Here is a 14,786-nt window from a genome sequence, read left to right on the forward strand (position 1 = left end):
CACTGTATCCCACCTCTACCTGGATGTCTCTCCTCTGCTTTCTCCGTCTCAACAGCTGGTCAAACACTATTACTTCTTTATCAGGTTGTCACACTGTAGGATTGGCTATTGCAGAGAGTGTAATATACTAATATTGTTCGACCGAAGCCATAAACATTCAGATTATGTGTCAACAGCTCTGACAGAGGGAAATGAGCTACAGGATATGCATTATACACTTACAGCAGAAATCAGCGTAATAATTGCAAGAAATCAGATGTTTATGACAGATACTATAGATCCGTTTTTCCTCATTTTCATGCACTCTATATTTGCTAACACTTCTACTTTAAATAAATCTACTTAGCATAGACAGCGTAAACAATACATAAACAGCAAATAAATGTTTATAACACACTATAATGTAGTTGCAAGCAGATGTAAGTGTTTATTAATGTATTTTGTATGTAGGAACCCATAAGGAAACCAGTGTATTAACAGAATCACAATAAAGGGACACAGTTGTCTCTGCATAGAAGAAATTATGACTGTTGACAAATTCTTTATAAAAATTAACTAACTTATATCTGCTTATAATAACATTATTGTATGTTAATGTGTTAACTGTATGTCCTCAACCTGTCCAAGGTGCCACACAGAGTCCATGTGAGAGACTGCAACAGGAAACACTAACAAACTGAAGTAAATATAATAATATACATACTGTAATTTGTAGGTTTTATTCACAACGATTGCCAAATCTAAAACTTTGAAAGTCATAAATGATGCTGGTGTGCTTGTAAGGGACACGTTTTCATGTTCAAGTTTGTGTATAAACTAACAAAATGGGGAAAAAAAGGAATTGAGCTAATATAATAGAGTCAACTTTAACCTGACTGACATTAGGTTTTAGCAATGGATCTCTTTTAAAAATTAAATTTAGGGCTGCTCAAGAGCTCCACCTATAGGAATATTGTTTTGGAGGGCTAATTTTGGTGTGTGTTGATAAAGGCAGAGAAAATGCTAAAATTCTCCACAGATGTCTGGAAGAAATTCTTCAGTTTGATCAATATCATTCATTCATCGCCATTCTCCAACAAACTAGACTGCCACTGTTGATCTAAATATATTTATTCTAGTAAACAAATAAGTCTTAAGTTCTTAAAAAAGCTGCCTGAGTTGGTAATGTGACTGATTTATTTAAATTGTAATGGAACAGAACGATCCCCCCAACAATCTCTCTTCTCTGAACTCTGGACTCCCAATGGATTATGTAACCCCAAATAATTGCTGTGTAGGAGTAGAGAATCATGCTATTGCTGATAAATATCCAGGAGGCACATGAGTGAAGCAGGAAAACGAGTTAACATCTGATAAGATACAAATCACACCAAGACTATTTGACACGCAAAGCCGGTTTTGCATCCTCATTGTTGCATATACTTCTATTTTTATCATTTCTACTGCCATTTTATTTTAAATGAGCTTGAGAATTTGCGTAGAAAAGAGGTAATGCAATAAAGTTTGACATGTTGTGAAGAGATTGTAAAAGTTGAACAGTGACATCTTATCTTATCACATCTCCTCTTGAGAAGTATCACTGTTCAGTAACGTATAAAAGGAAATATCAATACCCTGCTGCACTGTTTTCTCCCAACCATCTGTCTGTGAGTTGAAAAGATAATATCACATCAGTCTTTCCCCTTCTACAGTACACAAGAACAAAAAGCATCAGTTTAAGTTAGGATTTATTAAAAAGCATTACAAACTCTAAATGCAGTTAGCATCTTTTCACAATATATTACAACATATTGACAATGTTTTTCATGTTTCATATACAGGTGCAGTGCCACACTACAAGCTTTTAAGTGAAAAACTATCTGTTACAATATCTGCAAGACTTCACAAATGTATGAGCCATCAGTGCATTTTTATTTTGGCTGGTGCAGAAATATCTCAGTTCTTGAGGTAGATGCAGTCTTTAAAATATATAAAGAGAGCTGAATATCTGTAATTCACAAATGATACACAGCTTTGACCTGGTCTCTAGGATTATGTTTTTTTCCCTTTAGAGCTTTGTTATAATGGCTATAACTACAAATTAATTGCGTAAATGCCATTATACTCAAATAGTGCAGTTAATTGCAGGTTAGGCTCTCTCTCATGGATGGCTTTTAGTTTCTTTTCTGTCATTTTATCATTCCCTGAACTTCACTGTGCACATAGCACTTCAATAATGCTCATGTTTCCAGATGTGTAATAGACCGGCATAATATCACATCTACAGGCCCAGGAGGAAGTTGTCTGATCAGAGTCCAGGCCTCCAGGCGTCTCATCCCCACCACGCTTATACCTTCAATCTCCACCACCTCATCGCCAGGAAAAACCTTATCAAACGGACCTCCTGAGAGTGAAAAAATGAAAGGTAACATTTAATAACTGGGTGCACAATTGAAGCTTTCTTAATAAACTACTTCAGACATGAAATTTTACTTGTCTTGAGAAGATTGAGAGAATGAATTCAAGATACACTAGACCCATACAGGTTCAAAGACTTTTGTGTACTTTTGGTCTGGGTCTCAGTTAACTGAACTAACCATGCAAAATTACTTTATAGTGTTTTTCACTACAGTGAACAGTCTGGGAAGGACTGTTTCCTGTTTCAACATTAAAGTCCTGCTGCTCAAAGCCAGGTTCATAAATAAATAGTTTTCTCATTTTGGTGTGGAAGAACTTGAATGGCCTGCAGAAAGCACAAACCTCAACCCTTCCCAACACCTTTGGCATGAACTGAAACTCTAACTGGTATCCAGGCCTTATCGGCCAAAACGTTTGTGGAGATCTTTCCTAGAGGAGTAGATTATTCCCCATGTTTTTAGAATGAGATGTTCAACAATCACATATGGATGCAATATTTGAGTGTTTGCTTTCTTTGGTTATCTATATACTTTTAGCCATGTCATATATGTTATGTCCACCTCTTGATGTGAAATATCAAACTTTCTCTATGAAGAACTGACATATTGAGCTCATGTTCTCACCCTGGAAGATCTTCTGTATGGAGAGCGGTCTGTTCCCAAGACGAGAACCTACACCTCCCTCTAGGCTGAAGCCAAGATCCCTGCTGTTCTTCACCAGACTTACACACACACGCTGACCTGAAAGCAGTGTAAAAACATAGTATCTCACTTGATATTATGGCAGATTTAGGACAAATGTCTGTTCTGTTAAATTGTGACTTCTCACCTGTCTCAGTTATCTGAGTCTGTGTTAGTCCCTGATTATTTATCTGTGCTCCCCCCTTTGAGATGTTGCTTACACCTCCCTTCCTCAAGACCACCACCCCCATCTCACGAGTTTTTGCTCGTCTCAGGACCCTCAGGGCCTCCCAATGAGCGAAATCACACAACGCTGTGCCATTGATCGACAAGACCTGGTCCCCTTCGCTTATGGAGCCTTCCTGTGCTGCCACACCTGAGTGAAACACCTTGTGGACCTAAGGAGAAGACATTGAGGAACAAATGAAGAAGCTACAGACAATATATTTAAATATTTCTCTCAGAGGAAAGAAAATAGTGGTATTTTCTCACAGTGACTGGCTTGTTCTGGTCCACGCCACCTGCCACACTGAAGCCCAGTCCCACTCCCACCTCCTTATGGAGGACCACCACCTGCACATCATTATAGTCCTGCAAAAAAGGAAGGTAGTCAGAATGGAGAAGAAACTGTAGTTACAATCTCAATTTGATTTCTAAAATATTTTTCCAAATTTTAATTAAGAAATGAGAGCAAGAAGTGATGTAATGGATGATCTTAATGTCATTTTTTAGGTCTTAGTATTTAGGTCTTAGTATCAATATCTCTGGCAATATAATAATAGGAATGTGTAATGCAGTGGTTCCCAACCTTTTTGGCTGGTGACCCTTTGCAAAGAAGCAGTGTCTACTTGGGTCACCAAAGAGACATTTCTCCTCTATTTTTCTTGTATGGCTTCATTTAAATAACTGCTTGAGGCCAAATGTTTCACAAAAAAAGCTAAGATCAAAGAAAAGTTCCCCAAAATAAATACAATTTATGTAGCAGAACTTTATTTTTTCTTCTTTTCCATTTATCATCTCTTGACCTCTCAGATTTATCTTGTGCCCTTTGGAGGTGCCCAGTCCTTGGGTTGGAAACCACTGATGTAATGTATTCTTATTAAATCATATTTAAATGCAAGTTAATGCCAAGAGGGGCCACCAAAATGATGAACTGTAGCCAGAGAAAGAGAGAGAGAGATAAAATGGAATTGTAAAAGTGACATAATTCATGGTTATGATAAGAAATTTGGTTTAATATCACAGCAAAGCATGTAAACAGTTTCTAAAGGTCAGCTGCAGCTCTTTCGGTACCTGCAGGGTGTTGTCTCCCAGACCCCTGACGTCCTCCAGCAGCCTGTCGAGCTCCTCACTGGGCATTATAGACACACAAGACAGTGCAGACACGTCTGAGCTCAGCGAGGCAGTCCGCTGGCATGTTGACTGCCCCTCATCGCTGTCATTCTCTGACTCATAGTCAACTCCAGCAAAGTTACACAGGTCCGAAAGACTACAGGGAGGAGAGTGGAGAGAACAGAGGGTGAAAAAACTGTTGGGAGCATCTCTGTCAAATCAACCCAGATAATTTTAAAATATTTCCTACCTGACACAGAAGCTCCTGCGATCTGACTGGCTCATGTTACTGGTGATAGTCACCGAGGACTCCCCAGAGTCTGAATCATAGTTTGAATCTTCATCTTTCTGCGTACTTTCATCATCATCTTCATAATCATCCTCGTCATCATTCCAGACCTTAATCTTTGAGTTTAAGCCAGCTAGCCAAGCATCCAGGTCAAATGCCTGTTTCTTCCCTTTTGGATAGGCTGTGCTGGCATCTGGAGAGATGAGATCATGGAGGTTGCTGTGGGAGGAAGTGGCCAGGGGACGTAGGAGAGGTGGGGAGTCTGTTTCAGGGTGAGTTGTAGTTGCTTGTGTGAGGAGTGAAGTACTTTTATTTTCAGTCTCTGCATTGGGAGTGGCATTTTGTGGTGAAAGAAAGGGTGAGTGGTTTGGGGTGTTTGTTGGAGTCTTGTCATCATCACTAACAGGTGGAGTAATCCCACTGGGTGTCATTTTCTTCACACCACACAGCTCAAGAGATTCTCTGGAGTTAGACAGTAGCCCAGATGCTGCATTGTTGTCCGTCATGTCCTTATTATGCGTTTCCTCAGGGCTGGAGACTTTGGAGAAATCAGATTTGTCTACATAAAAGTTTCTGCAACGTTGCTGAGCTCCTTCATTTAAGGGGATTTCTAATGTATGCTTGAGTTCTGAATATTTACCAAAATCACTAGTCCAGTTGTTACCACTGTCTGTACTTTTTCCTTCCTTCTCTGCCAAATAATTCCCTCCAGTCTCTTTATTCCCTAATCTTAGTCCAACCACATCTACCGATAAAGATCTCTCTGACCCGAGCTTCTTTCCTACTCCTGTCACTTTCTCGTCAGCTTTTTCCCCTCCCTCTCTTAATCCCACCCACTTGTTCTTCAGTCCACCTATTGCTTTTGCTGACGCACTCTTCTTCACTCCATCTTGGCCCCTGCTTTGTTGCGTAGGCACAGAAAAGGTCCGTCTGGTCATCAGGGCCCTGTCTGCTGCTATGCCCTGGGATCTCTGTGTCAGAGCCTCAAACTGATTTATTTTATTTCTCACACTGGCTGCTGGCTTCTCTGGAAATGTATTCCTTTCCACTGTTTTCATTCTGATTCTCTGTGGGTTTGAATCAAACACCTCGTCATCTTCATCAGCATTACTACTGTTCAATACTCCACCCTCTATCCTAGTTCTTTCTCTCAGTGTCTCGCCCTTTACCTCTCCATGGTTTGCTCTTCCCAGATCCTTACTTCCACTTGCTCTTCTCTTTCTGGTTTCAGATGGACCTCCAAAAGAAATTTCTTCTGAGGAAGTGTTTGACTGTGGAGGAGCAGTAATTCCTCCTGCAGCCCTTATCGATCTAATCTGAGATGCTACAGTGCACTTGCTCCTGGCTCTATCCAGAGACATTGTGCCTGTCTCCACTAACCCTCTACCCCAGTTAACTCCGCCTTCCTCTGAATACCTGCTGTGGATCTGGTCTTGCCACTGTCCTTCTTGTGTTCTCTCCTTGTTCCTGCTTGTCCTTGGAGAAATTGAATGGTCAGAACCTGCGATCTCTTTTTGAGTTGTACAGGTGAATGATGTCCTGTTTTCCACTGGACTTGGGCTGCTTTTCTCAACTGAGGAGAAACGCCTTGGGAAAGTGCCTCCTGCTCCCTTCTCATATGACCTCTGCTGTGACGAAATGTGGAAATCTGGGGTTGATCCTTTGCAATGGGACATTGTAGCTTGTCCCTCCCTTTCACACCAGTCTCTCACAGAGGTCGAAAAGTCCCTAATTTTGCTGTAATCCTCTGTTTTACTAAAACCAGCAGACCCATAGAGTTTCTCTATCCGATCTGATATACTCTGGCCTCCTTTGGGCACAGATGAAGCTGTCTCTCTGAAACCAGAGCCAGGACCAGACTGTGGCCTCAGCCTGGAAGGGAGTGAATGATCCCTCCTGACCCTGTCCAAAGTCTGGGTCATATAACTCACTGGGATCCTCTCTTGAACATTACTTGTACCTGAGGAGTTATTTATTGCGGACATCAACCTGCCCCTCACACCATCAAGTCCTATCCTACCCTGTTTACTGATGTCCCCTCCTTGTTTGCATGACATGTCAGGTGATCTGTCAGGGCTTCTTGCCCTTGTCCTCCAATCTAAACTCTTACTTCTACTTGCCAGGTCGTACCCTCTCCACTCTGTCTTTCCCTGGCTTTCAGATGCAGGGTTATGACTTCTGTCAACGCCAAAGTCTATGATGTTTTTGTCTGCAGTGCCATTCTGGTACAGCATGGTAGACAGTTTGTAGCTTGATGTTTCCTTCACCAAGGACTCACACTGACCTTTGTCACTGTTGTCCGTCCTGGTTTGATATCCAGTGACTGTGTCATCCTTCTTGTTTGCACCATTTGTGCAAATATTTTTCCTATATATCTCTCTTTCTCCAGCTTCCTCCACGCTCTCCCTCTCCTCCTCTGAAAAATCCCTGGGTTTTCTAACACCTGGCCTGCGAGTAATACTGTAAGAGGGAGAGTTGGCTGGTCGTACAGTGAAGCGTGCTCCTGCCCTCTGACTGTTGTGCTCACTCACTGGAGTAGGAAGCAAGGACAAGTCCATTGTCTGAGAGTAAACAAAGTTAATGACCACCTGTCAAGTGCCAAATCCCAAAAAGAGAGTGGAAGAGTGAACTTGATATTTAAGATATTCCAAGCAACTGTCTTTAAGACTGCACTGTGGAAGCAATTTGTCTGAACGTTACAGTTTTAAGTGTGTAAAAACCAGCTGAATGACTATAGTCCTTGCATGTTTAAATTATTGCAATAACACAAATCCTGGTTGAAAAGGTTGGACATTTCAGTGATGCTACTTGTGGTTGGGTGGTGTATCCTCTGGACCCCTCCTCTTGATTCTTTGTTGTTCTGTCCCCGGGAGTCTTCAGTTCCCCAGCACAACTTCAGCAAACAGCTCCCATTTCCTGCCAAGCATAAAAATGTACAAATTTCCATCCTCAGAATGGATTTGGCTGGAATGTTGTGATATGTGGATTGTGGTTGCTCTGGCTGCTCAAAATGGTCAAGCAGAAATCATACACACTGGTTGAGGACAGGAAACATAACATATTGTGGAAAAGAAAGTGGACAATGAATGGAGAAGATATGGCCATGATAAAAGAGAGATAGAACAGGATGAGAAAAAATAGAACAAAAGATAGGGCATGAGTGCCAGAGAACCAAAAACACTACCCTCACTCAAAACCCCTGTCAGTTATGTCATTTTGCAACACGTCCCTGCCTTCCTAACATTCCCTGCATACTGAGTCAATGAGCCCATTGACACAACAGTAAGACTCAGCTCTCTGTTGTACACACATATCATAGCAACTGTTTACACAAGCAACATGACTACCTGTCAACGTCAGCTAAACCTGAAGCAAAAACTTGAAAAACCCACCCAACAGCAATCCACTCAGCAAAAACAATGCATTAAAGTACCACAATCAGTCTCTGTGCTGCATGTCAGAAGGAAGACAACAACTGATTGAAGCTTAGTAACAGTGGAGTAATGTAAAAGGATCAGATAAGACTGACAAGATAAGGAAAAAGTAAGCAGTTTATTTACATACATCCTAGTGAAACTAGGATACTAGTTAGGCTACAGATGGACAATGGCTCATCAGGGATATAAGGCTTTTTGCAGTGAAAGCATCTTTGATCAATCATAATCTTGGAGATAGGATCCAATCATTGCTATTGACATTAACAAACAAAGAGGTGAATTAGATAAGCATGTAATGAATAACTAGGAAAAAGTTGTAAATGGTGTTTTAAGAAGTCTAGGTTACAGTGTGGAACTTTGGGAGAAAGTCCCAGGTGGTGCTTTCCAATGCAGGCGAGTATGAGTGTCGGTTTACAGAAACACCTGTTCTGCTAGGTCACAAAGCCTCCCATCTGGGTAACCTGGGCAACGCAGCCCCATTTACTTTAAACTCCGATTGACTGCAACTGACAACAAGAAAAACAAAAATGTACCTAGAGATAAGACAAAAACAACATACATTTACTCACTAACACAATTACAAATTTTCTGATGAATCTACTCACATATTCATTCACACAAATGCACCTTACCTTTCTAATGAGTGATTTCTGTACTTGTCCCAGGCCATTGTGTTGACATGCGCTCATAATGAAGGCAGTGCTCTGTAATGACATCAGCTCCTAACCTCTCTCTCTCTCTGTCTTCTTCTCTTGCCATCAGCTTTGCATGATGGACTGCATACAGTGACGAAAACTGGCTACACTGGTTTATCCTCTCTCTGTTTTTCCCCTCTCTCTCTCTCTCTCTCTCTCTCTCTCTCTCTCTCTCTCTCTCTCTCTCTCTCTCTCTCTCTCTCTCTCTCTCTCTCTCTCTCTCTCTCTCTCTCTCTCCTCCCCCTCCCATTGTTGTTTTCTCCCTATTTTTCATCTTCTCACAGAGTAGCATTCCTGACTACAGTTCAATGTGTTACACTAAATGTCTCAACAGGGAGTGTGAACACACACACACACACACACACACACACACACCCTACCCTTAACCTTAACCAGTGACCCAAAAATCTACCGACTGGAGACTGGAGCTTTTGTCCCCAACTGGACAAGCCGTCACCAGTTAATTGGTTTTAATTTCATTGTAGACAGCCTATCCCAGACCCTAAACCTGACCTTAACCATAATAACCATTTCACACCTTACCCCTAACCTTACCTAGGACCTCAGAAATTATATTTTGCCTCATTAGGACCAGGCTTTGGTCTCGGCAAGGTAGGTGTTTATACCAAAAAATGTGCATGCACACACACACACACTCACAGTTACATACACACTTCAAACACTGTCTCTTGCTCAACAACGTGACATCAGCATTTCATAGCTCAGGGGAGAGGAGATACAGTTCAGATAATTGTGTGAAACGGAACAAGAATGACATTTCCCAACACAGGCTTATAATATCACCGCACCTCAGGCAAACCTGAGTCCAGTCATCTGGGCTGAGCAGGTATCAAACTACATAATATCAGAGCACCTTTAATTGAGACCAGAGACCACAAAGAGTTCATCGAGACCCAGAAATACCAGCAGGGATAAATATTGTTACAAGTACACCTCTCACATGACATATGAACAACAAAACAGAACTCCAGAGCAGACACACGTGTCCTCCAGAACTGTGAGTCTGTGGGATTGTAATGTCGACTGAAGGAGATAAACATCTGAGATTGGTGATAGTTTATATTCAGACTAAAGAAGAAGCTTTGTTTGTGGAAAAACTGGATCTGCAGAGTGGGAAGGTGGACAAACAGCCATTGAATTGCAGATGTACAAGGAACAAACTGCTAAGCTCACAGAGAAGTATCAAATTTAAAAGAAGAAAGAAAAAAGTTACCAGCACTTACAGTTTTGGGTGGTATGTAGAGGCTCATCTTCTGACTGGTGCATTTGTGCATGCACCTGCTAGTCTCTTCCGTTGAGACAGAGGAAACTGTGGTTACCACATCAGCATGCTGCAACGCGAGGGAAAAAAGTCTTCTGTCAAAAGTCAGAATAGACTGAGTCAGAAACATTGGTTCTAGGCCAAGTCTTAAGATACTAATGATCCAATCAATGACCAGCCCTACAGACAGAGGCCACAGGGTCCCATGGTCATCTCAGGACAAAGATAAGTCTGTCAGTGGGGGGTAAATAGCTACAGTACGACTCCACAGACACCCACCCTTGTTCCTGACAGAAGAATGGCCCCCAGTGTCTCTGCAGGATGGATGCAAATGTCTTTCTCACACGCTTTAAATTCATTCCTTAGAATGTAGGACACAGCATGTGATACAGCACAAGTGTTGTGAGAAATGATAGTTTACAGTATTTAATCAGTGGGTCACAGTGGATATAAATAGTCTGCAGGCATTTCCGTGTCAAGCTACACTAAAGAGGTGTAGAAATTGGGGAATTTAGCAATTTTCCTGTTGGTATCTTTTTATTTATGTGTCAGTTTAAGCTGGAAATTACAGCATTCAATGAAAACAGTCTTCAAATTTATGTTTCTTCATCATTATTGTTCATGTTGGTTTATGTCTTTGCTGGGTGAGTCTGTGAAGTTACTTTCAGCAGTAGGTGGCGCCAGAGGCCACAGACGTGACATCACCTCTGCCCGTACCTGTCACGTGACTATCCCGGAAGTCAACAAACTAGAGACAGCGAAATGTGAAAAAGCACTTTACTCCTTTTGAACTTCTCCGTTTTTGTCTTTCGTTTAACGTCAGCTTAATGTTTTAAAAACGACTACTTAAATGAAACCGTGTGCCTTAAAAATATCAACCCTCTGGACGCACTTTGAAGTTGTTATTTGGCGTTAAGGGAAATTTTTGAGTGAAAATGCGAAGTGGTTCCCTGTCAAGCGTCAACGTAGTGCTTGTTATGGCCTACGGAAGTCTGGTGAGTTTGTTTGACATTGATATCAGTAATTTTGATCTAACTGTGTTATAGCTGAATCAAGTTTTAATCTAAACTCACGACGAAAAATACTTAAACTGACATTAAAAATAATGTCAGTTTAAGACTTAATAAACTGGCACTATCAAATAAACTGATCTCGACTCAGTACTTCACATGACATTTGGCTCAATTTCCACAGTTTCAGTACAAGTGCAAAACTCTCATTTCAAGGAGCCACACGTTTTCGCTATATTCTTATCCATAGACACAAAGTGCAGACTTTACATATAAAGTGTAAAACTAATGCATAAGGGAAGGTGTGTAGAGCTCAATTGCTCATTAAAAGACACATCGACACATCAATGCAACATGTGTTTGCAAACTTTTCTCCTTATTTGAGTTGAGTTGAGATCATTAAAACATAACTGCTTATCATCACCAAATTTGCAGTATTGTCAAAATTATGCAGTCTGTGTAGATTATGTGACATTATATCTAACTATATAGTGATTTAATGTTTCATGTTTTCAGTATTACAATATTAGTGTAGCTTACTGTTTGTTATATGATTGTTAATCATATAAAGTTTGTGGTGTGTTTACAAAAGAGAAATACATGAAATATAGTCGAAATCAGCATTTCACCTCTATTCAGATTAATACAGTATCTTCATTAAATATATTGAAACTTTTCAAAAGGGATTTTTATTCTGCATTCTTCTGAATATTGACTACTGTCATTTTTTCAGATTGTACACTTAAATATATATATTCATATAGGTAATTACATTTTTTGTGGTTTAAACACCAAAAGATGATTATGAAAAGGTACCTAAGAGTATTGTTAGCTTGATATACTTATCAGGTCATGTTCCATATTCATAAGAGCAAATTTAAAGGTAAGCCCTATTTTAAAATGTCTAACAGGAAGCAGATTTTGCTTCAAATAATACAAAAGCAGTTGAATTGCAAATTTATGTAGTAACTAGTAACTCATATATTTCTTTTTGTTTTCTTTCTTTTTTTCATTTTATTATTTGGCTCTGTATTATCTTCTGACATCGTGTTCATTATGCTTTCATGAAGTAAAAACAAACAAATGGAGGGGTTATCTAACATTTGACTTTCCTCTAGGTGTTTGTTTTGCTGTTCATCTTTATGAAAAGACAAATTATGCGATTTGCCATGAAATCTCGGAGAGGACCACATGTTCCCCTTGGCCACAATGCTCCTAAGGTAACACTCACACCATCATGAACCAGAAGTGTGCTCCTGTACAGTTTGTTGCTCCTTAGCTATTGTATTGATAGCCACGTTTTTTTTGTGTGTCCTGTAGGAGCTGAGACAAGAAATTGAAGCCAAACTGTGCCAGGTTCAGAAAATCCACTTTGAGCCTCGTCTGCTGTCTACAGATGATGACCGGCTAAATCACAGAGAACAGTCTGGTAACAGAAACACACATACATCAAACTTGAAAGTATCTATGGTACACAAGTAGTTTTTATGCCAGTGCATGGAGGAGTCTGTGTGTATGTTGCAGGTTCCTGTGACTACCTGTACAGGATGAGAGCACTGGATGCCGTCAGAGAGACTGGTAACATTAATCCTGACCTTAATCACTGTTTTGTTTTGTTTTGCCACAACAGAGTATGAATCCCTCCACACTATCACAGTAATACCAGTACTGTCTTTCAATAGATCTCCCTTTCCGTCAACTGGGAGGAACGTCCACTGCTGTGACGGGGAAAAGATTTCGGACATGGCTTCTACAGTTGCGAAATTCTAACTGCCTGTCCAGAGACAGTCAAATCTCTCTCATTGACACCGTGCTGGATGGGTACAATAAAGCACGTCACGGTGCAGAGGTCAGTGTGTGTTTACCACAGACACACAGTCATTTAAAATTGTATTCGTCATCTTGTCAAACACATCACGACATAATTTTAATTAATAACAAGAAACTGAATTTAAAAACTTTGAAAAGTCAGATAGATACATGTGACAGACATAAAACATATTATTTGAACATTTTAAATCAGATTAAATGCCATAAAGACTCACTTTCTTATCTAACACATGATTTGGCAAATGTGGGCTCTATTGTCACCCACTGTACATTGTTAATGTTATATATCATTTTGCTCTGTTACCACTAAGCCCCACCTGGTGTATATTGTATATTGCAGCTGAATGAAAAGTTGACAGATGACAGATTTTGAAGAGTGAATTTTGTGTATCATGCATGTCCATGCTAATGTCCTCATTCATGTCCGTAGGCCTTTGGTGAAGCAGAATTTCTAAAATACCAGGAAGCTCTAACTGAACTGGCCTCTGTGTGAGTAAACACCACCTTTCCCTTGAGACTCTTAATCCCTCACAGCTTTTATTTTATGCTAATCCCAACATGGAATGTTAATTATGCACCAGGAACAATCTGTTTCTCCCTTCGTCCCTTCAGTGTGAAGTCTCAAAGTAGCAGCAGCAGCACTCCGAACCAGTACCACCAGTCTGCAGCAAAAGACTTGACCACAACCACAGAGCCTGCAAGCTCCTCCTCATCCCCCACCCAAACCACCTACCTCACATCTGCAGCACAGCAGCGCAGCAAGCGGCCCAGAAACTTTCTGGAGCTTAAGAACTTCAAAGACAACTACAACACTCTGGACAGTACGCTCTGAAAATATGTAACGTCCGCGTAAGGGAAAGATCAAGGGGAAGGTCGCAGTGCCAGTGATTAAAGTGCCTATGAGTGGCGACTGCCAGATAGTTACAGAGTGAACACTGCCTTTATACTCTCAACATATTGCCTGGTTACAGTGTATTGCATATCAGATTACTGATACAGTGCTCTTAAGTGTAGCTTATCCATATATCCTGTATTATTGCAAGCATGAGTGCTATATTTGGGTAGACTATAATAAGGGACTAGAGTAAGTAGGGTTGATTTGACCAAAATAAAACCACAGCTATGGGGCTATGCAATGGCATAAGACAATCAGTATTTATTGCACAATGTGAAGGCCTATGCAGACTTGTTAAAATTAACCAACTGTATGTAAACGTGCTAATAGTTACCAGTGTTAATTGTCACTTCCTTTTAAAAGAAAGCACTGTTAATGCCACTTGTGTTTACATGTATATATGTCTCTGCTGTTCATTTGCTACAGTGAATTCAACAGCATGTTTTGGTTGTTTTTTTGTTTTTTTTGCCTTAACCTGATGTTTTACAGAAGCCATACTTGCTTTAATGAATTTTGATGATTAGGTGCTCTTTTAATTTAATCACTCCTCTCAGTGCAATGTAATTTAACAGTATTCCAGTTCATTAATGTATCCTGAAAGTGATATTGCATTGGGGGCAGTCTCTTTTATGACTTTTGTCTTCCTTTTCTGTTTGAAGTAGACTGGGCCCCACATGTCTGAACTGCTTATTTCATTTGTGATAAGACTTTCCCAGTGAGCCTAATAATTTTGTTCTGAGGTGCTTTCTGGACAAGTTGCCATTCAAATAAAACTGTGACAGAAGAGTGTTGTGTTTATACAGGGTCAGTGTGATATACCAACTTGTACTGTGCATAGTGTCCAGGAGAGGGCGCCCCCTCCTAGTGATCCACTTACAATACCAGTCAAAAGTTTGGCCTCTTATTTTCTATGAATGGGAAGGTGTGTCCAAATGTTCT

At 40.4% G+C, this 14,786-nt stretch overlaps 3 protein-coding genes across 3 annotated transcripts in view; 2 read left to right on the forward strand and 1 right to left on the reverse strand.

Moving 5' to 3' along the window:
• The window catches only part of slc50a1 (solute carrier family 50 member 1), a 390,175-nt gene that overhangs the window by 63,993 nt on the left and 311,396 nt on the right, over positions 1–14,786 (forward strand). The window lies entirely within an intron of this gene.
• On the reverse strand, positions 1,731–7,572 carry si:dkey-92i15.4 (pro-interleukin-16). The gene is made up of 8 exons (XM_062422808.1): positions 6,437–7,572; positions 6,299–6,358; positions 4,660–5,422; positions 4,371–4,566; positions 3,570–3,668; positions 3,226–3,475; positions 3,021–3,137; positions 1,731–2,383 (listed from the first exon to the last, which is right to left on the reverse strand). The coding sequence occupies exons 1-8, from the start codon at positions 7,254–7,256 to the stop codon at positions 2,220–2,222; spliced, it is 2,469 nt and encodes an 822-aa protein (XP_062278792.1). The 5' UTR covers positions 7,257–7,572; the 3' UTR covers positions 1,731–2,219.
• On the forward strand, positions 10,852–14,618 carry c7h1orf43 (chromosome 7 C1orf43 homolog). Its single transcript, XM_062422413.1, has 7 exons — positions 10,852–11,107; positions 12,241–12,342; positions 12,443–12,551; positions 12,647–12,700; positions 12,805–12,971; positions 13,383–13,441; positions 13,565–14,618. The coding sequence occupies exons 1-7, from the start codon at positions 11,048–11,050 to the stop codon at positions 13,782–13,784; spliced, it is 771 nt and encodes a 256-aa protein (XP_062278397.1). The 5' UTR covers positions 10,852–11,047; the 3' UTR covers positions 13,785–14,618.

Source organism: Scomber scombrus, chromosome 7 (genome assembly GCF_963691925.1).
Source record: "Scomber scombrus chromosome 7, fScoSco1.1, whole genome shotgun sequence".
NCBI classification, from domain to species: Eukaryota; Metazoa; Chordata; class Actinopteri; order Scombriformes; family Scombridae; genus Scomber; species Scomber scombrus.